Here is a 15,373-nt window from a genome sequence, read left to right on the forward strand (position 1 = left end):
TGTGAATAATAAATTGTTCTTTATTATGATGTGAATTAAACTTGTATTATAAACGAATTAAAAGTGATCAACTATAAATATATATTTATGTAAGTGAATCCACCAAATATAATCCACTATCGGGCTTTTACATTAGACCATATATAACATTGGCCCATCTACAAGTCCAAGCACATAAGCCCAAATTCAAACAACTTCAAAATGACAAACAAATCCTCATTTATCCCTTCTCTTTCATCACTAAAACCCTCAAAACCCCTTTGTCCATTTTACAGTTCTTACAGCATCTCCTTCTCAATAGCAGTATAAAGCAAGTGCAAAAGCTGATTCTGGGTTCTTAAAATCTGCATGTTTTTCTTGCATTTGGATTTTGCATAAGCTCAGAGTTGAAAGATTTGTGAAATCTTGATATGAAAGCTTTAAGAGTTTTGAGGACATTGAACTCATCACTATCTTCAAATCCAAGCAAAACCCATTTCAATTCAACCATTTTCCTTCGATTTTACTCAGCCCAACCTCAAGAAGACCACCCCACAAGCACTGGTGTTTCTTCCTCTGAAGAAGAGGACACGTCTTCCTCAGTCTTCGACAGTTCGCAATACGATGTGGGTGTGGGATTAAACAATGATGTTAATTCAGAAAGAAGTGTAAGCTCCACTTGGGACGAGAAATATAGGGAAAGAGTGAAAACTAAAGTCTTTGGTGAAGACCCTTCCGAGATTAAGAGTTCAAGAATCTTGATTAAAGAAGAGGAGAAGAGAAGAAGAGCTGCTTTATTGGCTAGGACTCTTCTAGAAGCTGCACTGGACCGGCCTGATGAGGAAGGGGACGAAGATAAAGAGGATGAGTTGGTGAAGGAAGAAGATCAAATGTCATTGAGTGTGGGAATTATTGGAGCTCCTAATGCTGGGAAATCTTCATTGACTAATTACATGGTTGGTGGATCTCTTCTTGATAGATTTCTATGCTTATTGTTATTGCTGGTTACTTGAGTTTATAATGACCTCTTTTCACAAAAAATAAGAAAGAAAAGTATACTAATGACTAGTTGCCAGTATTAGCTAAAATGGATTACATGCCAGATTGATAACGACTAGAAATTGCTAAATCTACTGCTCCTCTAGAAATGCTTGTGGACCAGTTCCCTTCAAATAGTTAGGACCCACTTAACCATCGAATAGAAAATGAAGATGCAAAGTTAGAGCTCTCATCCCACCAAGGTAATTCAAAGAAGAAAGACACCCAACTAAAGCTAGAAAATGAATGAAGCTTGCCTGTTAAAATACTTTTTGTTTTGTTGCTAAGTATAAAATTTTGAACAAGCATTAAGTTTTCAAGTACACAGTTCAACTACTCTGGATAAATTTTCATGTTTTATTGTTGTTGTTGCTATTCTATGAGTATAATGATGACTAATTTGTCAATAGTGGTGGTTAGTGATCAAAAGAGCAATGATATGCTTAAGTGGTTTAGCTCATATCTGGCTAAATAAATTTTTTTAAAAGAACAATTAGTGCCTCCTCTCCAGGGTTTTGGAGGATTCATATGGACAACCTCAGCTAGTATGAGATTGAGATGTAGTTGCTGCTGTTGTATTGTCTATAGAGTATACCTCATGAACTGTAACAACTCTTGTTTTACCCTAAACAAAATGATATTATATTATTATGGCATCTAATTCCTGCACTAGTCTTTAACTATGCGGTTGTTGTCTGATTTTTTCCCTTTCTGTAGGTTGGGACCAAAGTTTCTGCTGTATCACGGAAGACAAATACCACTACTCATGAAGTCTTAGGTGTGATGACTAAAGGGAAAACACAAATTGTGAGTGTACTTTGAATTACTAGGTTTCAGTTCCATTTTCCCTGATTGTTGATCTCCATTTCATTTTATCAGCTTTTTGTTGCTTGAGCTGCATCTATTTGCAAAAATGAATTCTAATCTCCAATATACAATAAATACATATATTTTTCATGGACTTTAGTTTCATGTATGATCACTGAACTTTACTCGCTGTATTGGTAAAGAGTTATGTAAAATAATTGGATTTTGTCCACTACAATAGTGAAGTCCCAAACTATCTTTTCTCACATCAAAGTGATTAAACTATGTTTGAATAGCTCAGAAAATCATTAAATATCCTGCTCAAATTAGACAACATGATAAAACAACAACCAATAACATACTCCTTGTAATCGCACAAGTGGGGTGTTGGAGGGTAGAGTGTAAGCAGAACAACCCTTGTAGAGATAGAGAAGTTGTTTCTGATAGACCCTCAGCTTAGAGCCTGCCAAACAAAAAATACAAATGACAGAAAATGAAAAATTCATCGTGTAAAGGCTTTGACTACTCATGTTTTACAATTAAACAAAAAAGTAAAAAAGATTACTTGGCACTGGGAATTTTGACCATCCAGTCAATTCTATTTTTTGAGCAATTCAGACATAGTTCAGTCAAAAAAAGAAAATGAAGAAAACAGCTTTGTGATTTTACTATTCTTTTGGATAAAGTGCCGTTACATTGATGTGACAAAAATATTGTTTTGCAACTTAACTGGTATACAGGGTACCCATACGTAAAACTGACCCACTAAATGGTCAAAAATTAGTTTTCTTGGACTTAGAGTAAGATTACCCAAGCTTGATGTCAGCCATCGTTCTTTTTGAAAAGGGGGTATGTACTCTTACCTGCAGCATCTTATCAACTGATTTTTTTTTTTCCTTTTTGAAGAACTTTTTTTTATTTTAAGGGAAAATTTTCACAAAAGAGAAAATAAGCAAATATATGACTACTAGCAAAAATGCCAAATCTTATGAGCTTATCTTGCAGGTTGAAGTATACTTTTTGGGTCTAAAATATATGGAGAGCAAAAGTTCTATATGTCTAATGAGTTCTTTCTGCAGTGTTTCTTTGACACTCCCGGGCTTATGCTAAAGAAAAGTGGATTTCCTTACAAAGACATAAAAGCACGTATTGAAAGTGCATGGAGGTCTATTGATCTATATGATGTACTCATTGTCATATTTGATGCTCATAGGCATCTTACCAAGTTAGTTTTTCTTCTTGCTTCAACTCCAAAAGTTCATATTTATGCAATAACTATATGCTCATCTCATGATATTATGTATGCAACATTGTTATCTGTAATTACTAGTAATATATGATTTAATAATAGAAGAAAAAATATCATAGGCTAAGATGTGTTTTGCTTGTTTAATCTGGATATGTTTGTCTAATTTTCAGATTTTCATCGTTAGGCGAGTTCACAGAAGAACGTAGATAGTGTTTTCCATAGTAGTTCTCTTACCCCAAGCCTGCATGCACTTACTTCCTATATTTTTGGACTAGATAGCTCTCTAATTGGTATACTAGCCCATGTCATATGGTAAGATGTGCTTTGCTTGTTTAATCTGGATATGTTTTGTCTATTTCATAGTTAGGCGAGTTCACAGAAGAAGGTAGATAGTGTTTCCACAGTACTACCCTTACCCCCAAGCCTGCATGTACTTATTTGCCTGTATTTTTGGACTAGATACCTCTCTGATTCATACACTAGTCAATGTCAATTTTATATCAGTGTTTTTATTAAGCATAAATCAAACAGTCCTATGCATACTTTTGCATTCACCATCATTAACAAGGTGCAAATCATATTAACATTTTAAAGGGGAATCTTAGTAGCTTAGTTGGTTGGTTACTCCCACCTTGTTGGTGAGGGTTCGATTCCCCACATTGAGATCCCCTCCCCTATTTCCCCTTCCCCTACCTCCAATTTTTCAAAAATAATTGAGAAAATATTAACATCTTAAATGTGCATAGCTCAAAATTTGCACATAATATAGGTGGAGGGAATAGAATTTCTGAATGATGATACACATCCTCTATGACTTACTCAAATAGATGGGCTTTGGCCTGTCCAATTTTCTTGCTCTGTAAATAAGATATTTATTGCAACCACAACAAACTCAGTGTAGAAGGCTGTATAAATGCTTTATAGAGGTAAGATTATAGGTCCAGAAGAGAAGTTCAGCTTGAAATATATCAATGATGTAACACCTGTGTTTTGCACGTCGAGGAAAGAAAACTACTTACTCCATCACAATCTTGTCATTATAGGCTTTTTGGCGGTTAGTGGACCATTTCTAAGTGAATTTTGTCCCTTTGAGCTTTTTGACAGTCAACTGATCAACCTTGAACTGAAATTTGACTTGGATAAAGCTCTTATATGCCGGTTGGGGTTTATTTTTTTGAAGATTCATCTTCAGTATCAAGATAATATGTGAAGTAATCTCATGGTCCAATTAATTTCCTGTCAAATTCGACTTCTGGGCCAATTTTTACCAACGGTTTTTGGTTTTTGTTCAAGGGTAAGCTTCTTTCCCTACACAAAAACATGATTCAGATTGTGTGTTAAGCCTTGATAAAAATTTTCTCGCTTTGATAGAGTAGGCTTCCACTTGGAATAGAAATGTGAGGACCTTCCAAGATCATTGTTGAGATTGGTTTGTCATTTGTGAGGACTTCCTGAGATGATTATTTACTTGTAGAATGTAGAATATGTAGCAGCTAGAGTAGGTTTCCTTTCTTCTTTGTAGTCATGTGATGTGCTATCTCCAAATGTCTGTCACTAGTTTCTCAAGGTGGGATGCTATTTATGTCTATCTAATCCTTCCTTTTCTTTTATATTAGAAACTTTTTTTTTAATTTGCAAATTCCAATCTAGGGTTATGATTTCCGAACTTCGTATATGTATATATGCTAGCAAAGCTCCAAATATTGAGTTTTTGGTGTGAACAGTTAAGTTCTGTGTCCTTTGAGCCAAATGAGAGGCTTTGGAATTTATTCTCCCCCCGGCATCACCTTAAGTAGCTCTGTTCAGTGAAGATAGGTATCGGTTTCCATGTTTAAAATGAAGTAAACTTATCGAGAAAAAAGTATTGTAGAGAGGACTGGAGGATGCACATATAACTGCATCTTATAGCAACTAAGTAGATTCATCTGAATTTTGCTGGCATTATTTCTTCTGTCTAATTTTTTGATATATAGGCCTGATTCTCGAGTGGTGAGGTTGATTGAGAGAATGGGCTCTGAGGCTAATCCAAATCAGAAACGCTTACTGTGCATCAATAAAGTTGACCTAATCGAGAAAAAGAAAGACTTGTTGAAAGTTGTTGAGGAATTCAAAGACCTTCCTGGATATGAAAGGTAATCTTTTACTTTTTCCTGTTATGGTATGTTATTTGGTACGAATGCTCATTATGGTGTTTGCTTTGTTGATTTATCCTTTATAGGTGCTTTACGGTATCCGGACTAAAGGGCGCTGGAGTGAAAGATCTAACTAAATACTTGATGGAGCAGGTATGTTCATGTCTGAGGCTCTGTGTTTGAGTGTGGTATTTTTACCCTTCTACATGTTATGTTTAAGTTGCACCTATAATTGATACACATACCACCTGCTCTTCTTTTTTTGGGGGGGGGGGGGCAACTGCTAACTCAGTGATTCTGTCTACCTTTGGAATTTTTTGCTCCTTAAAGTTGCTTCTGCCTTATTCCTCCAAGTAATGGGGAGTGTAGTTTGAGCAAAAAACTGTAAGTGTTAGAGTGTAGTTAAAAGGTTCTTTCACGTTATATTATTTCTTGCTGGCACTTCTTTTAGTTATTAACTGCAGGCACTACTTTTTAAAGAGAGTGCATAGGGATGGGTTGCTTTGTTGTCTTGCATATATCATATTATACTTGTGTGAAGTTAAAAGGTTCTTTTAGTTATTTTATTTCTTGCTTTGATCTCTTTGTTAGTGCACTCAACCTCTCTTGTAATCTATCCACTAACTTAAGTGCTTAACTCGTATACCATGTTGTTTGTTATGCTTAGTCAGTGAAAAGACCGTGGGATGAAGATCCATTTGTCATGAGTGAAGAAGTTATGAAGAATATTTCAATGGAGGTAGTCAGGGAAAAGTTGCTACATTACATACATCAGGTACCCGTTGTCTTGTTTGTGCACTTTGAGGATGTGCTTTCTTTAACCAGCAGGCGACCAGCTTACTAAGCATGACAATGACCTGATAATTTGTTTATTTAGGAAATCCCATATGGCATTGACCATCGCCTGATGGACTGGAAGGAGTTACGTGATGGTTCCCTGAGAATTGAACACCATTTGATCACACACAAGATAAGCCAACGCAAGATTCTCGTAGGAAAGAATGGTTCCAAAATAGGGTAAGTATCTTCCCGTTGAGCCTTACTCATCTCTCTCATTAATACTAGAAGAACTTCAAGTATCTGTCAATGACTTCTCTGCTTAATACCTGAACCATGAAACTCTGAAATTGGGATTAAGCGTAATGCATGATTCTATACAGAAGGACTGGACTTAGCTGATGTCACTTGAACCATCGCCCTAGATAAAATCTTTTCTTTCTCTATGTAATTTACTGATTTATGAACATTGAACACAGATGTTCAGATCTATAGTTCTGTTTTCTAATTCCTTGTCTTCAAAACTATGACTCTACGAAATGTTACAGAGAAAAAACATTTATAATTTAGGATTCAGTATTTGTTTAAGCAAATTGTCGTTTGACATAATTATCTCAGCTTGGGCAAAGTTGCTTTATTATAACGTTATGTATCTGTCGTTTTCATGCAGGAGAATAGGTATCGAGGCAAATGAAGAGTTGAGAACGATATTCAAGAGAAATGTCCATCTAATGCTTATGGTTAGAGTGAAATCATGAAGATGAAAGACAATATCCTTGTTTTGCATGTGTGTATATATAGATGTGCTCCAGTTTTTGTCCCTTACCAAAGCAGTTCTCAGTTGACACAATAATTTACCAAAGCATTAATCCAAAATTATATTGTTATGATACAAAATATGGAAGAGAAGCTTGATTTCCCTTTACATGTGAATACACTCATATTCTTTTCCATAGATTTAAGGTCAAAATTCTAGACATTGTTTGTATTCATGTTGGGATCAATTGTTTGTAATGTTGGTTCATTTGCATTGATATATTTGAACCTTCAGTTGCTCCATTTCCTCATCTAAACAATGTACTTTTTGATTGTTCCATTGCCACATTTTCCCATCTAACCTATGTGCTTCTGTTCTTAATTCAGTATTTTCCTTATTTTGATTTGTGCTAATTGAATTAATTACCACCCGGACACGGCCACTTTAAAAGGTAATCGGATGCACTAAGCACTTATTATGATCTAATTGATAAATGGTTTCGAAAATTTTTTATGAGAGACTTTAACTAAGTTTATGTTTAACTTCATTTCAAAGCATAAAATATAGGGGGAGTATGTTTTTGAGACTTCGTATAATATTACTTTATCTCATATGAAATAACTAATTTTGATTATTTCAATATGAATAGTGATATAAAATCAAATATATAATAAAATAATTATTATTATCCCACTGACTCAAAAAGTGCAGTGGAAGCTGAATTTCTTATTCCAATTTCAATTGATTTGCAACGACAACTAGTTTAACTCATTTGGCAGCAATCAAGTACGAAGTACATTAATGAATTATGAACTAAAATCAAAATTGAACTATGATAGATAAAATAAAGATGAAAATTCAAAAGTGGTACACCTCCTTAGGAAAAAAGACGAAAAATGCATGGTACTATTTTCTCAAACCACTATTCATTATATTAACCTTTATCGAGAAATCAAAGAAGCTATACTGGAAAAAATAATAATCCAAGACCTATTTATATGGTACCTAATGTAGACTTTTTGGTTCAATTTGGTCCACTATATTTAAGTAAAAGTTTAATTGATTCGTGTGAATCATAACTAATATTGTAACTTCAATAAATTAGAGACAACAGGCAATTTGAGCTTTGAGAAGCAAATGTAACTTAGTCATCAAATAATCGTGTTATTAAGTAGTCAAATTAAAACTATAAGAAATTAATAACATGGTCGATCTAGTGATAGTAATACATTGACAGTCATCGATAAATTTCATTTAGAGGATCGAATTATGAATTATTCTAACGGAATATTTGAATAAATGATAAAGTGTTCGTACTAAATATTTCAAACTCAATTTTTGGAAAAGTTTTTTGTGTGTATTCTTAAGAGTCCAACACTAAGATAAATTAACCACTTAAAATTTGTCACTTCGTTTTAATTATATGTAGATAAGCATGATATTTTATATATAACTTATTTAGGCTAATGTGTCTAATAAAAGACGGTAACACATAAGTGATTAAATTATTTATGTAATATGCACTTGAGAAAATCCATAATAGTCAAAAGTATTATCTATTTATAACGCTTCATTCGTGTGTTCGAATACTTAATCAAAATAGGATATAGTTAAAAATGTCTAAATAAAATTTATTGATACGTTAAAAAAAGTATCAAAGGTGGTAAGATTGATTGGGCAGTTGCAACTGAAGTAATTTAAGCAAAACCTTATAAAACCCTAGTGACTCCCATGAATCTAAGAGTAAACATGAGGGATTCCATTATTTTAACCAAGAGACAATTGGAGGCAAATTTAAAAAGTCAAAACTTTGAAACAGTAGCTTTTTTCAATCAATCTAGCACTAAATCAGGAACAAGGTCAAACTTCTGATGTAACTAGCCAATGGTTTTTTTTTTCTCCGTTTTCTATTTATATGTTACTATTTTAAATTTTACGTTTTAAAATTATCATTGTATCGTTATTTAGTGATTTTTTATGTCAAATTTATAACTAATGAACATAAATTTAATTTATTATGATTAATTAAATTGCAATGCAAATTGGAAAAGTATTACTAAGAAACATCTCTTTTTAATAAGGACATATAAGTAGAAACGGAAGGAATATTAAACCTAAATACATGTTCAATTAGACTTATTTCTTAACAAGAAACTACTTGAAACGTCGTAAAAAGACGAAAAAATGCATGTCCAACGTAGATAAATGATAGTAGAAGTATAAGTTTGATTTTTAAAATAAAGCAAAACATTTCCTATTAATTTTCTTTAAACTCAAGAACTCACTGAAATCAGTTTTACGAAATATTCAAAACAGAATGATGGGCAAAAAAGAAAGATCTTGTTGGGTCAGGATAATATTATAGTTAAAAGACTGTCTTCACTAATCATGATTACCCCTAAAAACACAAACTATAGAAACAAAGATACACATGTAGGTGTCATGATTATTTCTAAGTACTGAATCTCTTCGTTTACTTTTATTTGTCGATTTTAAATTTTACATGTTTAGCATTAGAATTTGAATTAAAAAAACAAGTCATTGATGCTGAGGTAAAACATGCAAAGGCAAATATATGTATTTTATTAATATGTTAAAAGTAATATTCCCTCCGTTTAAAAAAGAATGATCCTATTTCCTTTTTAGTATGTCTCAAAAAAGAGTGACCCTTTTCTTTTTTTTTTGACAATACTTTAATTTTAACTTTCCACGTAACATGTTTAAGACCACAAGATTAAAGGACATTTTGGTACATTTGACATAGAACCACAAGATTAAAAAATCTCCGTTCCAAGTCAAACTATGTCATTCTTTTTGAAACGGAGAAAGTAATACTTTTAAAATATTGGACAAATAAAAGTGAACGAAAAGTAGAAGTTGGAAACATAGGTTTCTTGATGGAATGCACAATTTCCAAATGTGGTGAGAAAAGCTTTATCCTTAAAAAGGAGGTTTCTTCAATGGGAACACAATTTCCAAATGTGATGAGTACTACTTTTTCCATTTTTGGGTTCTTGATAAAACTGTGTCTTGTAGGGTAATCATAATAAGTAGATTGATAGAAACAAGACAATGTATGACTGACTTAGATTTTGCAAACCCCACTTAACATAACCAAAGAAAAGCCAAGACAGTTGAAAAAAAGAGAATATTATTACTCATTCAAAAGGGAAAGTTAATGGTCCTTTATCTTTTTCAAAATCCATCAAAGATCTCACTACTCATACATTTCATTGCTTTTGGTACAATTAGACTGGATTGGACTAAAATTAGGTCTCTAACAAGAAAAGATAAACATAGTTTTTTATACATTGATAATACTTGTTGGATACTCCCTCCGTCCCTTTTTAATTGTCCACTTTTGAATTGACACACTTATTAAGAAAATAATTAATAACATAGTCAGTTTATAATTTTATCCCTATTAATTATGAAGTGGATAAAAAGTCCTAGATTTTTCAAAGTAATTAGTCATTTAATTGAGGTATAATAGATAAAAAAAAATTGTCCTTTCTTAATTTGTCAAAATAGACAAGTAATTATGGACAACTATTAAAAGAAAATTGGACAAGTAAAAAGAAATGAAGGAAGTATTTTATAATATATAGAGATTTAAATTGAACAGATATATCTGCTCATGAAAGAGCATGATTGTTATACAATCTCGTTTATTCATGAAATAACATGATTTTTATGAAAAGTCATTTGATCATGAAAGAATATGACTCTTATGAAGTTATCTCTTAAGTTTAGTAAATATAAAAACTCTTGTAAATAGCCTAAGAAAAATCTATATGTATAAACAAAAGGGTTTATTATAGCCCGGAGGTGTTCTTTTTTGTATTTTTTTCAACATATCTCTTTAAAAAAAATAATTTTATACGCCTTATAGTCATCTTCTTCTTCAATCATATTTCCTATTACTTTTCTAATAATACTAGTTCCAATGATCCAATCCTAAGTCAGTCTTTACTCGTTAATATTCGACTCAATACATATCACCTTAACAATTAGACATCATGAAAATGTTGATAAATGAATAGTAGTTAATAACAAAGAATAAAGACATAAAATGATAATTAGTTGTCTCTTATTTTTTTAAAATTAATAGAAATAAAATATATTTAACATACTTGGCAAGTAAAAATGAATGGAGAGTATAAATTATTTTCACACAATCTGGTTATTAAATTGAAAGATAGTTATAAATATTTTTTCTTTTTTTAAATTCATATAAAATCAAACTAATTCATATGAATCAAACGGAAAGAGTATACTATTGGATCGAAAATGAAAACTTGACATTGGGATGTGAAATAAAACCCTAGATCGAACAATTTGTTACTGATACGACTAGCTATACATACCACTTGTTAGAACTATAATTAATAGGATTAAAAATATGCTTTATTATTTGTGTGATGTTAATTATTGTGATGTTTAAACAAGTAGAAAAGACCAGGTGACACTTGAAATTTTAGACAAATCGGGTAAAAATGTTAAGTAACAACACAAAAAAATAGTTGCTGCCAACTTTCAATCTTGACTATAGTCTTTTGCACTCAGCCTTTTCTTTTCTTCTATTTTGACGATGTTGATTAATGAAATAAATAAAATTAATACATTTTCTTATTATTAATAGGAAATTAGCATTTCTTTTCTAAGATTGGTGGAAACAATTCATGTATTAAGGATAATAATAATAATAATTCTTTAAATTTTGTTTTCTCTACTCCAAAGTGATAATCTTGTAAAGCTTTTTGTATATTTTATTTTATAGCATGGAGAACTTTCTTCGTTAAATTTTACTTGCCCATTATAATAAAAATATATTTTGTTGTGTTTTGTTTTATAGTATGGAGAACTTTCTTCGTTAAATTTTTATATTTTATGTGTATTTATTTTATTCTATATGTAAATCGCCTTCTTCAGATTAAAAATCAATTAATATTGATATCGTAAAAAACACTCGTAGCAATTGTCATTTGTTAAGAAAAAATACCAAGTAAAGTTCAAACTTAGCACAAGTAAAAATAAATAAATTAAGTACTTATTTAGCAAAGGTCACGGTCAAAGACTATAACTTAAGTAGCAGCTCTTCTTGTAGTTTAGCTTTTCTTCTTTTATTGGTATCTACCTCAAAATATTTAATATCTTCGTCGTGAGTCATACCTAATCTTTCGTTTTGTTCGCTTTTATTTGTTCATTGTATAAAAAATAAATATTTTACCTTTACTTTTTACTCGTCTAGAGAAGAAAATAAAATTCCTTAATAAGGAAGATAAATTCACAAATAAATAGAAACAGTTTTCCTCTATGCAGCCTCCCAAAATTATTTGAAAATACTAACTTTTGAAAGTTGGTAAATTTAAAAAAAAAAAAATTAATTATGGTAAGTTTTAACTGATCATGATTTCATCAAACTTCAATTTAAGGTTGATTTTTAATCGATATTTTTCAAAAAATTAACCTTTTGGATTTAGTTTTTGACATTCTTTTAGCGTCATTTGATAGAATATATTGGAAAATCTAACACTTATATTAGTCCTGGTATTACTTAAATCTTTTATTTAGCAGGGTGTATAAATAAATGCATAACAAACCATGATATTATCCAATATCCATATATGGGCTATTAATACATGGGATAACTACCCTTAATATACCAAACCAAACGGAGGATAAGAAATAATTCCTCGTTTCTTTTGACATGTTATTTATTTTTAAAATATTTTTAGTTATTACTTTTGACATATTAATAAAAAATAATTATTTTTTTTTATGTTTTATCTTTAACGTTAAATACTTATTCTCCAAATCATTTTCCAAACCCTAATACTCCCTCTAAACAACTATAACAATATTTATCCACTTTATGAAATCAATAGATAATTTTACACTTACTACTTAATTTTACCCTTATCATTTACTATTTTAGTCATTTTCCCATTATATCAACACAAAGTATTTATTATATTCAAGAGGTGATATAAGAAAATTACATTTTTTAATATAGTTTCTAAAGAAATATACAAAGGTCAATAGCGGATGAGTATTAAACATAATTTTTTTCTCAATAGGCATGTCAAATGAAACCATAACGAGTGAAATGAATAAAGAAAATAGCTAACCTTACTAATAAATCGTATTCTTATACACTCTACTCACTAAAAGCAAACCTAGAACTCCATAGTTAATCAATCATAATAACTTGTCTCTTTATTTGTGTGTGTGTTGTCTGTTGAACTACAGTCTGTAGATTGTCCTTCCTTCCTCGGCCTTGACAAGAAAACACTGAAATGATACATGTATCCATCACTCCACCAACCAAAAAATATATGAAGAAACAAATGCTGCCAAAATTCCTATATAAACTCCTAAAACAAACCAAGAATCCAAAAGACAAACAGAGAAGCCAAAAAAGAGACTTTCCCTTCTAGTTTTCTGCCAAACATTCATATCTCTTTCCTCATTAGTGAAAAACTCCACCTCCTTAACTCACATGTCCACTGAATTTGAGAAACATAAAAGAGTAAAAATAACCTTAACTTTCCTTTTTACAACTCTCCTAGCTTCAAACTCAAAATCCCTTTTAGTATTATCTCCAATTATACTCTAAAAATGGAAGCTTTTCATCATCCCCCTATTAGCTTTCACTTTCCCTATGCTTTTCCTATCCCAACACCAACAACCAATTTTCTTGGAACTCCAAATTCATCATCAGTTAATGGAATGATCATCAACACTTGGATGGATAGTAGAATTTGGAGTAGACTTCCACATAGGCTTATTGATAGAATCATTGCTTTTCTACCACCACCTGCTTTCTTTAGAGCTAGAGTTGTGTGTAAGAGATTCTATGGACTTATTTACTCTACACATTTTCTTGAATTGTACTTGCAAGTTTCACCTAAGAGGAACTGGTTCATTTTCTTTAAACAAAAAGTACCAAGAAACAACATTTACAAGAACGTGATGAATAGTAGTAACTCAGGAGTTTGTTCTGTTGAAGGTTACTTGTTTGATCCTGATAATCTTTGTTGGTATAGGCTTTCTTTTGCTTTAATCCCACAAGGGTTTTCTCCTGTTTCATCTTCTGGTGGATTAATTTGCTTTGTTTCTGATGAATCTGGATCAAAAAACATTCTTTTATGTAATCCACTTGTAGGATCCATAATTCCCCTGCCTCCAACTTTAAGGCCTAGGCTTTTTCCTTCTATTGGTTTAACTATAACCAACACATCTATTGATATAGCTGTAGCTGGAGATGACTTGATATCACCTTATGCTGTTAAAAACTTAACTACAGAGTCATTTCATATTGATGGTAATGGATTTTACTCAATATGGGGTACAACTTCTACACTTCCAAGATTATGCAGTTTTGAATCAGGCAAAATGGTGCATGTACAGGGGAGATTTTATTGCATGAATTTTAGTCCTTTTAGTGTGCTTTCTTATGATATAGGGACTAATAACTGGTGCAAGATTCAAGCCCCGATGCGACGATTCCTACGTTCACCGAGCCTTGTTGAAGGGAATGGTAAGGTTGTTTTAGTTGCAGCAGTTGAAAAGAGTAAACTGAATGTGCCAAGAAGTTTGAGGCTTTGGGCATTGCAAGATTGTGGTACAATGTGGTTGGAAATAGAAAGAATGCCACAACAATTGTATGTGCAGTTTGCTGAAGTGGAGAATGGACAAGGGTTTAGTTGTGTTGGACATGGTGAATATGTGGTGATAATGATTAAGAATAATTCAGATAAGGCATTGTTGTTTGATTTCTGTAAGAAGAGATGGATTTGGATACCTCCTTGTCCATTTTTGGGAAATAATTTAGACTATGGTGGTGTTGGTAGTAGTAATAATTATTGTGGAGAATTTGGAGTTGGAGGGGGAGAGTTGCATGGATTTGGTTATGACCCTAGACTTGCTGCACCTATTGGTGCACTTCTTGATCAGTTGACATTGCCCTTTCAGTCATTCAACTGATAGTTAAACTGTTTACAAGTGGGGTATCAGTAGTACTAGTACTATGAATAGTGTTTCATTTGGACCTTAATTAATTGTATTTTTAGTGTTTAATTATCTAGTGTTTTTATATTACCAAGTCTTTAGTAAGAAGAAAGTTTGTACTCTACTATTGTTGGTTGACTTATTAATATGAGTTTTACATTGATTTGTGCTTATATATAGTTTAGTTAGGTATCTTTTTTTACTTCCTTTTGAAAATACCAAAGTAGAAAACCCTAATCATTAAAACAACAAGAATATCGTTATGTTGTCAATTTTACCGATGATTTTATTAGCATATCATAGAGTATTCGACATATTTACAGTACACAACCATCTTACAAATCTAATTTTCTAACTTTTTTTTGTAAATTTTAACCAAAGTTTACGATGGATAATCGATATATAATTAGTTTATTATACAAGCTAAAATTGTTAGGATCCCTCGTTTTGATTTGATTCTAAGTCATTTTTTTGCCACGTGGAATATAATAACCTCATTTGCTATAAGAAAGTTAATTTCAAAGTTATAAATGAAAATTAGCTTCTGGTTGATTAGTTGGTTTTTCTCTTGAAATAAGTGAAAAGTATGAAAAAAGAAAAAGTAAAACTTGTTCATCTCAT

At 31.6% G+C, this 15,373-nt stretch overlaps 2 protein-coding genes across 2 annotated transcripts; both read left to right on the forward strand.

The window, feature by feature from the left end:
• The first annotated feature begins 172 nt into the window (after nucleotides 1–172).
• On the forward strand, nucleotides 173–7,099 carry LOC101257826 (GTP-binding protein ERG). Its single transcript, XM_004232593.5, has 8 exons — nucleotides 173–935; nucleotides 1,735–1,824; nucleotides 2,904–3,049; nucleotides 5,047–5,205; nucleotides 5,292–5,358; nucleotides 5,873–5,980; nucleotides 6,083–6,222; nucleotides 6,653–7,099. Exons 1-8 carry the CDS (start codon nucleotides 411–413, stop codon nucleotides 6,738–6,740), a joined length of 1,323 nt encoding a protein of 440 aa, XP_004232641.1. The 5' UTR covers nucleotides 173–410; the 3' UTR covers nucleotides 6,741–7,099.
• A 6,063-nt stretch (nucleotides 7,100–13,162) lies between these two features.
• On the forward strand, nucleotides 13,163–14,925 carry DOT (DOUBLE TOP). Its single transcript, NM_001247286.2, has one exon. The coding sequence runs from the start codon at nucleotides 13,361–13,363 to the stop codon at nucleotides 14,726–14,728; it is 1,368 nt and encodes a 455-aa protein (NP_001234215.2). The 5' UTR covers nucleotides 13,163–13,360; the 3' UTR covers nucleotides 14,729–14,925.
• Nucleotides 14,926–15,373: the final 448 nt, after the last annotated feature.

This window comes from Solanum lycopersicum, chromosome 2 (genome assembly GCF_036512215.1).
Source record: "Solanum lycopersicum chromosome 2, SLM_r2.1".
Classification (NCBI taxonomy): domain Eukaryota; kingdom Viridiplantae; phylum Streptophyta; class Magnoliopsida; order Solanales; family Solanaceae; genus Solanum; species Solanum lycopersicum.

Bases quoted from the DNA above. Each gene is read 5' to 3' on its own strand.
- LOC101257826 (XM_004232593.5), top strand. From the start codon at position 411: ATGAAAGCTTTAAGAGTTTTGAGGACATTGAACTCATCACTATCTTCA. The intron at 936-1,734 runs GTTGGTGGATCT...CCCTTTCTGTAG, and splicing joins CTTCATTGACTAATTACATG to GTTGGGACCAAAGTTTCTGC. The intron at 5,206-5,291 runs GTAATCTTTTAC...TATCCTTTATAG, and splicing joins GACCTTCCTGGATATGAAAG to GTGCTTTACGGTATCCGGAC.
- DOT (NM_001247286.2), top strand. From the start codon at position 13,361: ATGGAAGCTTTTCATCATCCCCCTATTAGCTTTCACTTTCCCTATGCT.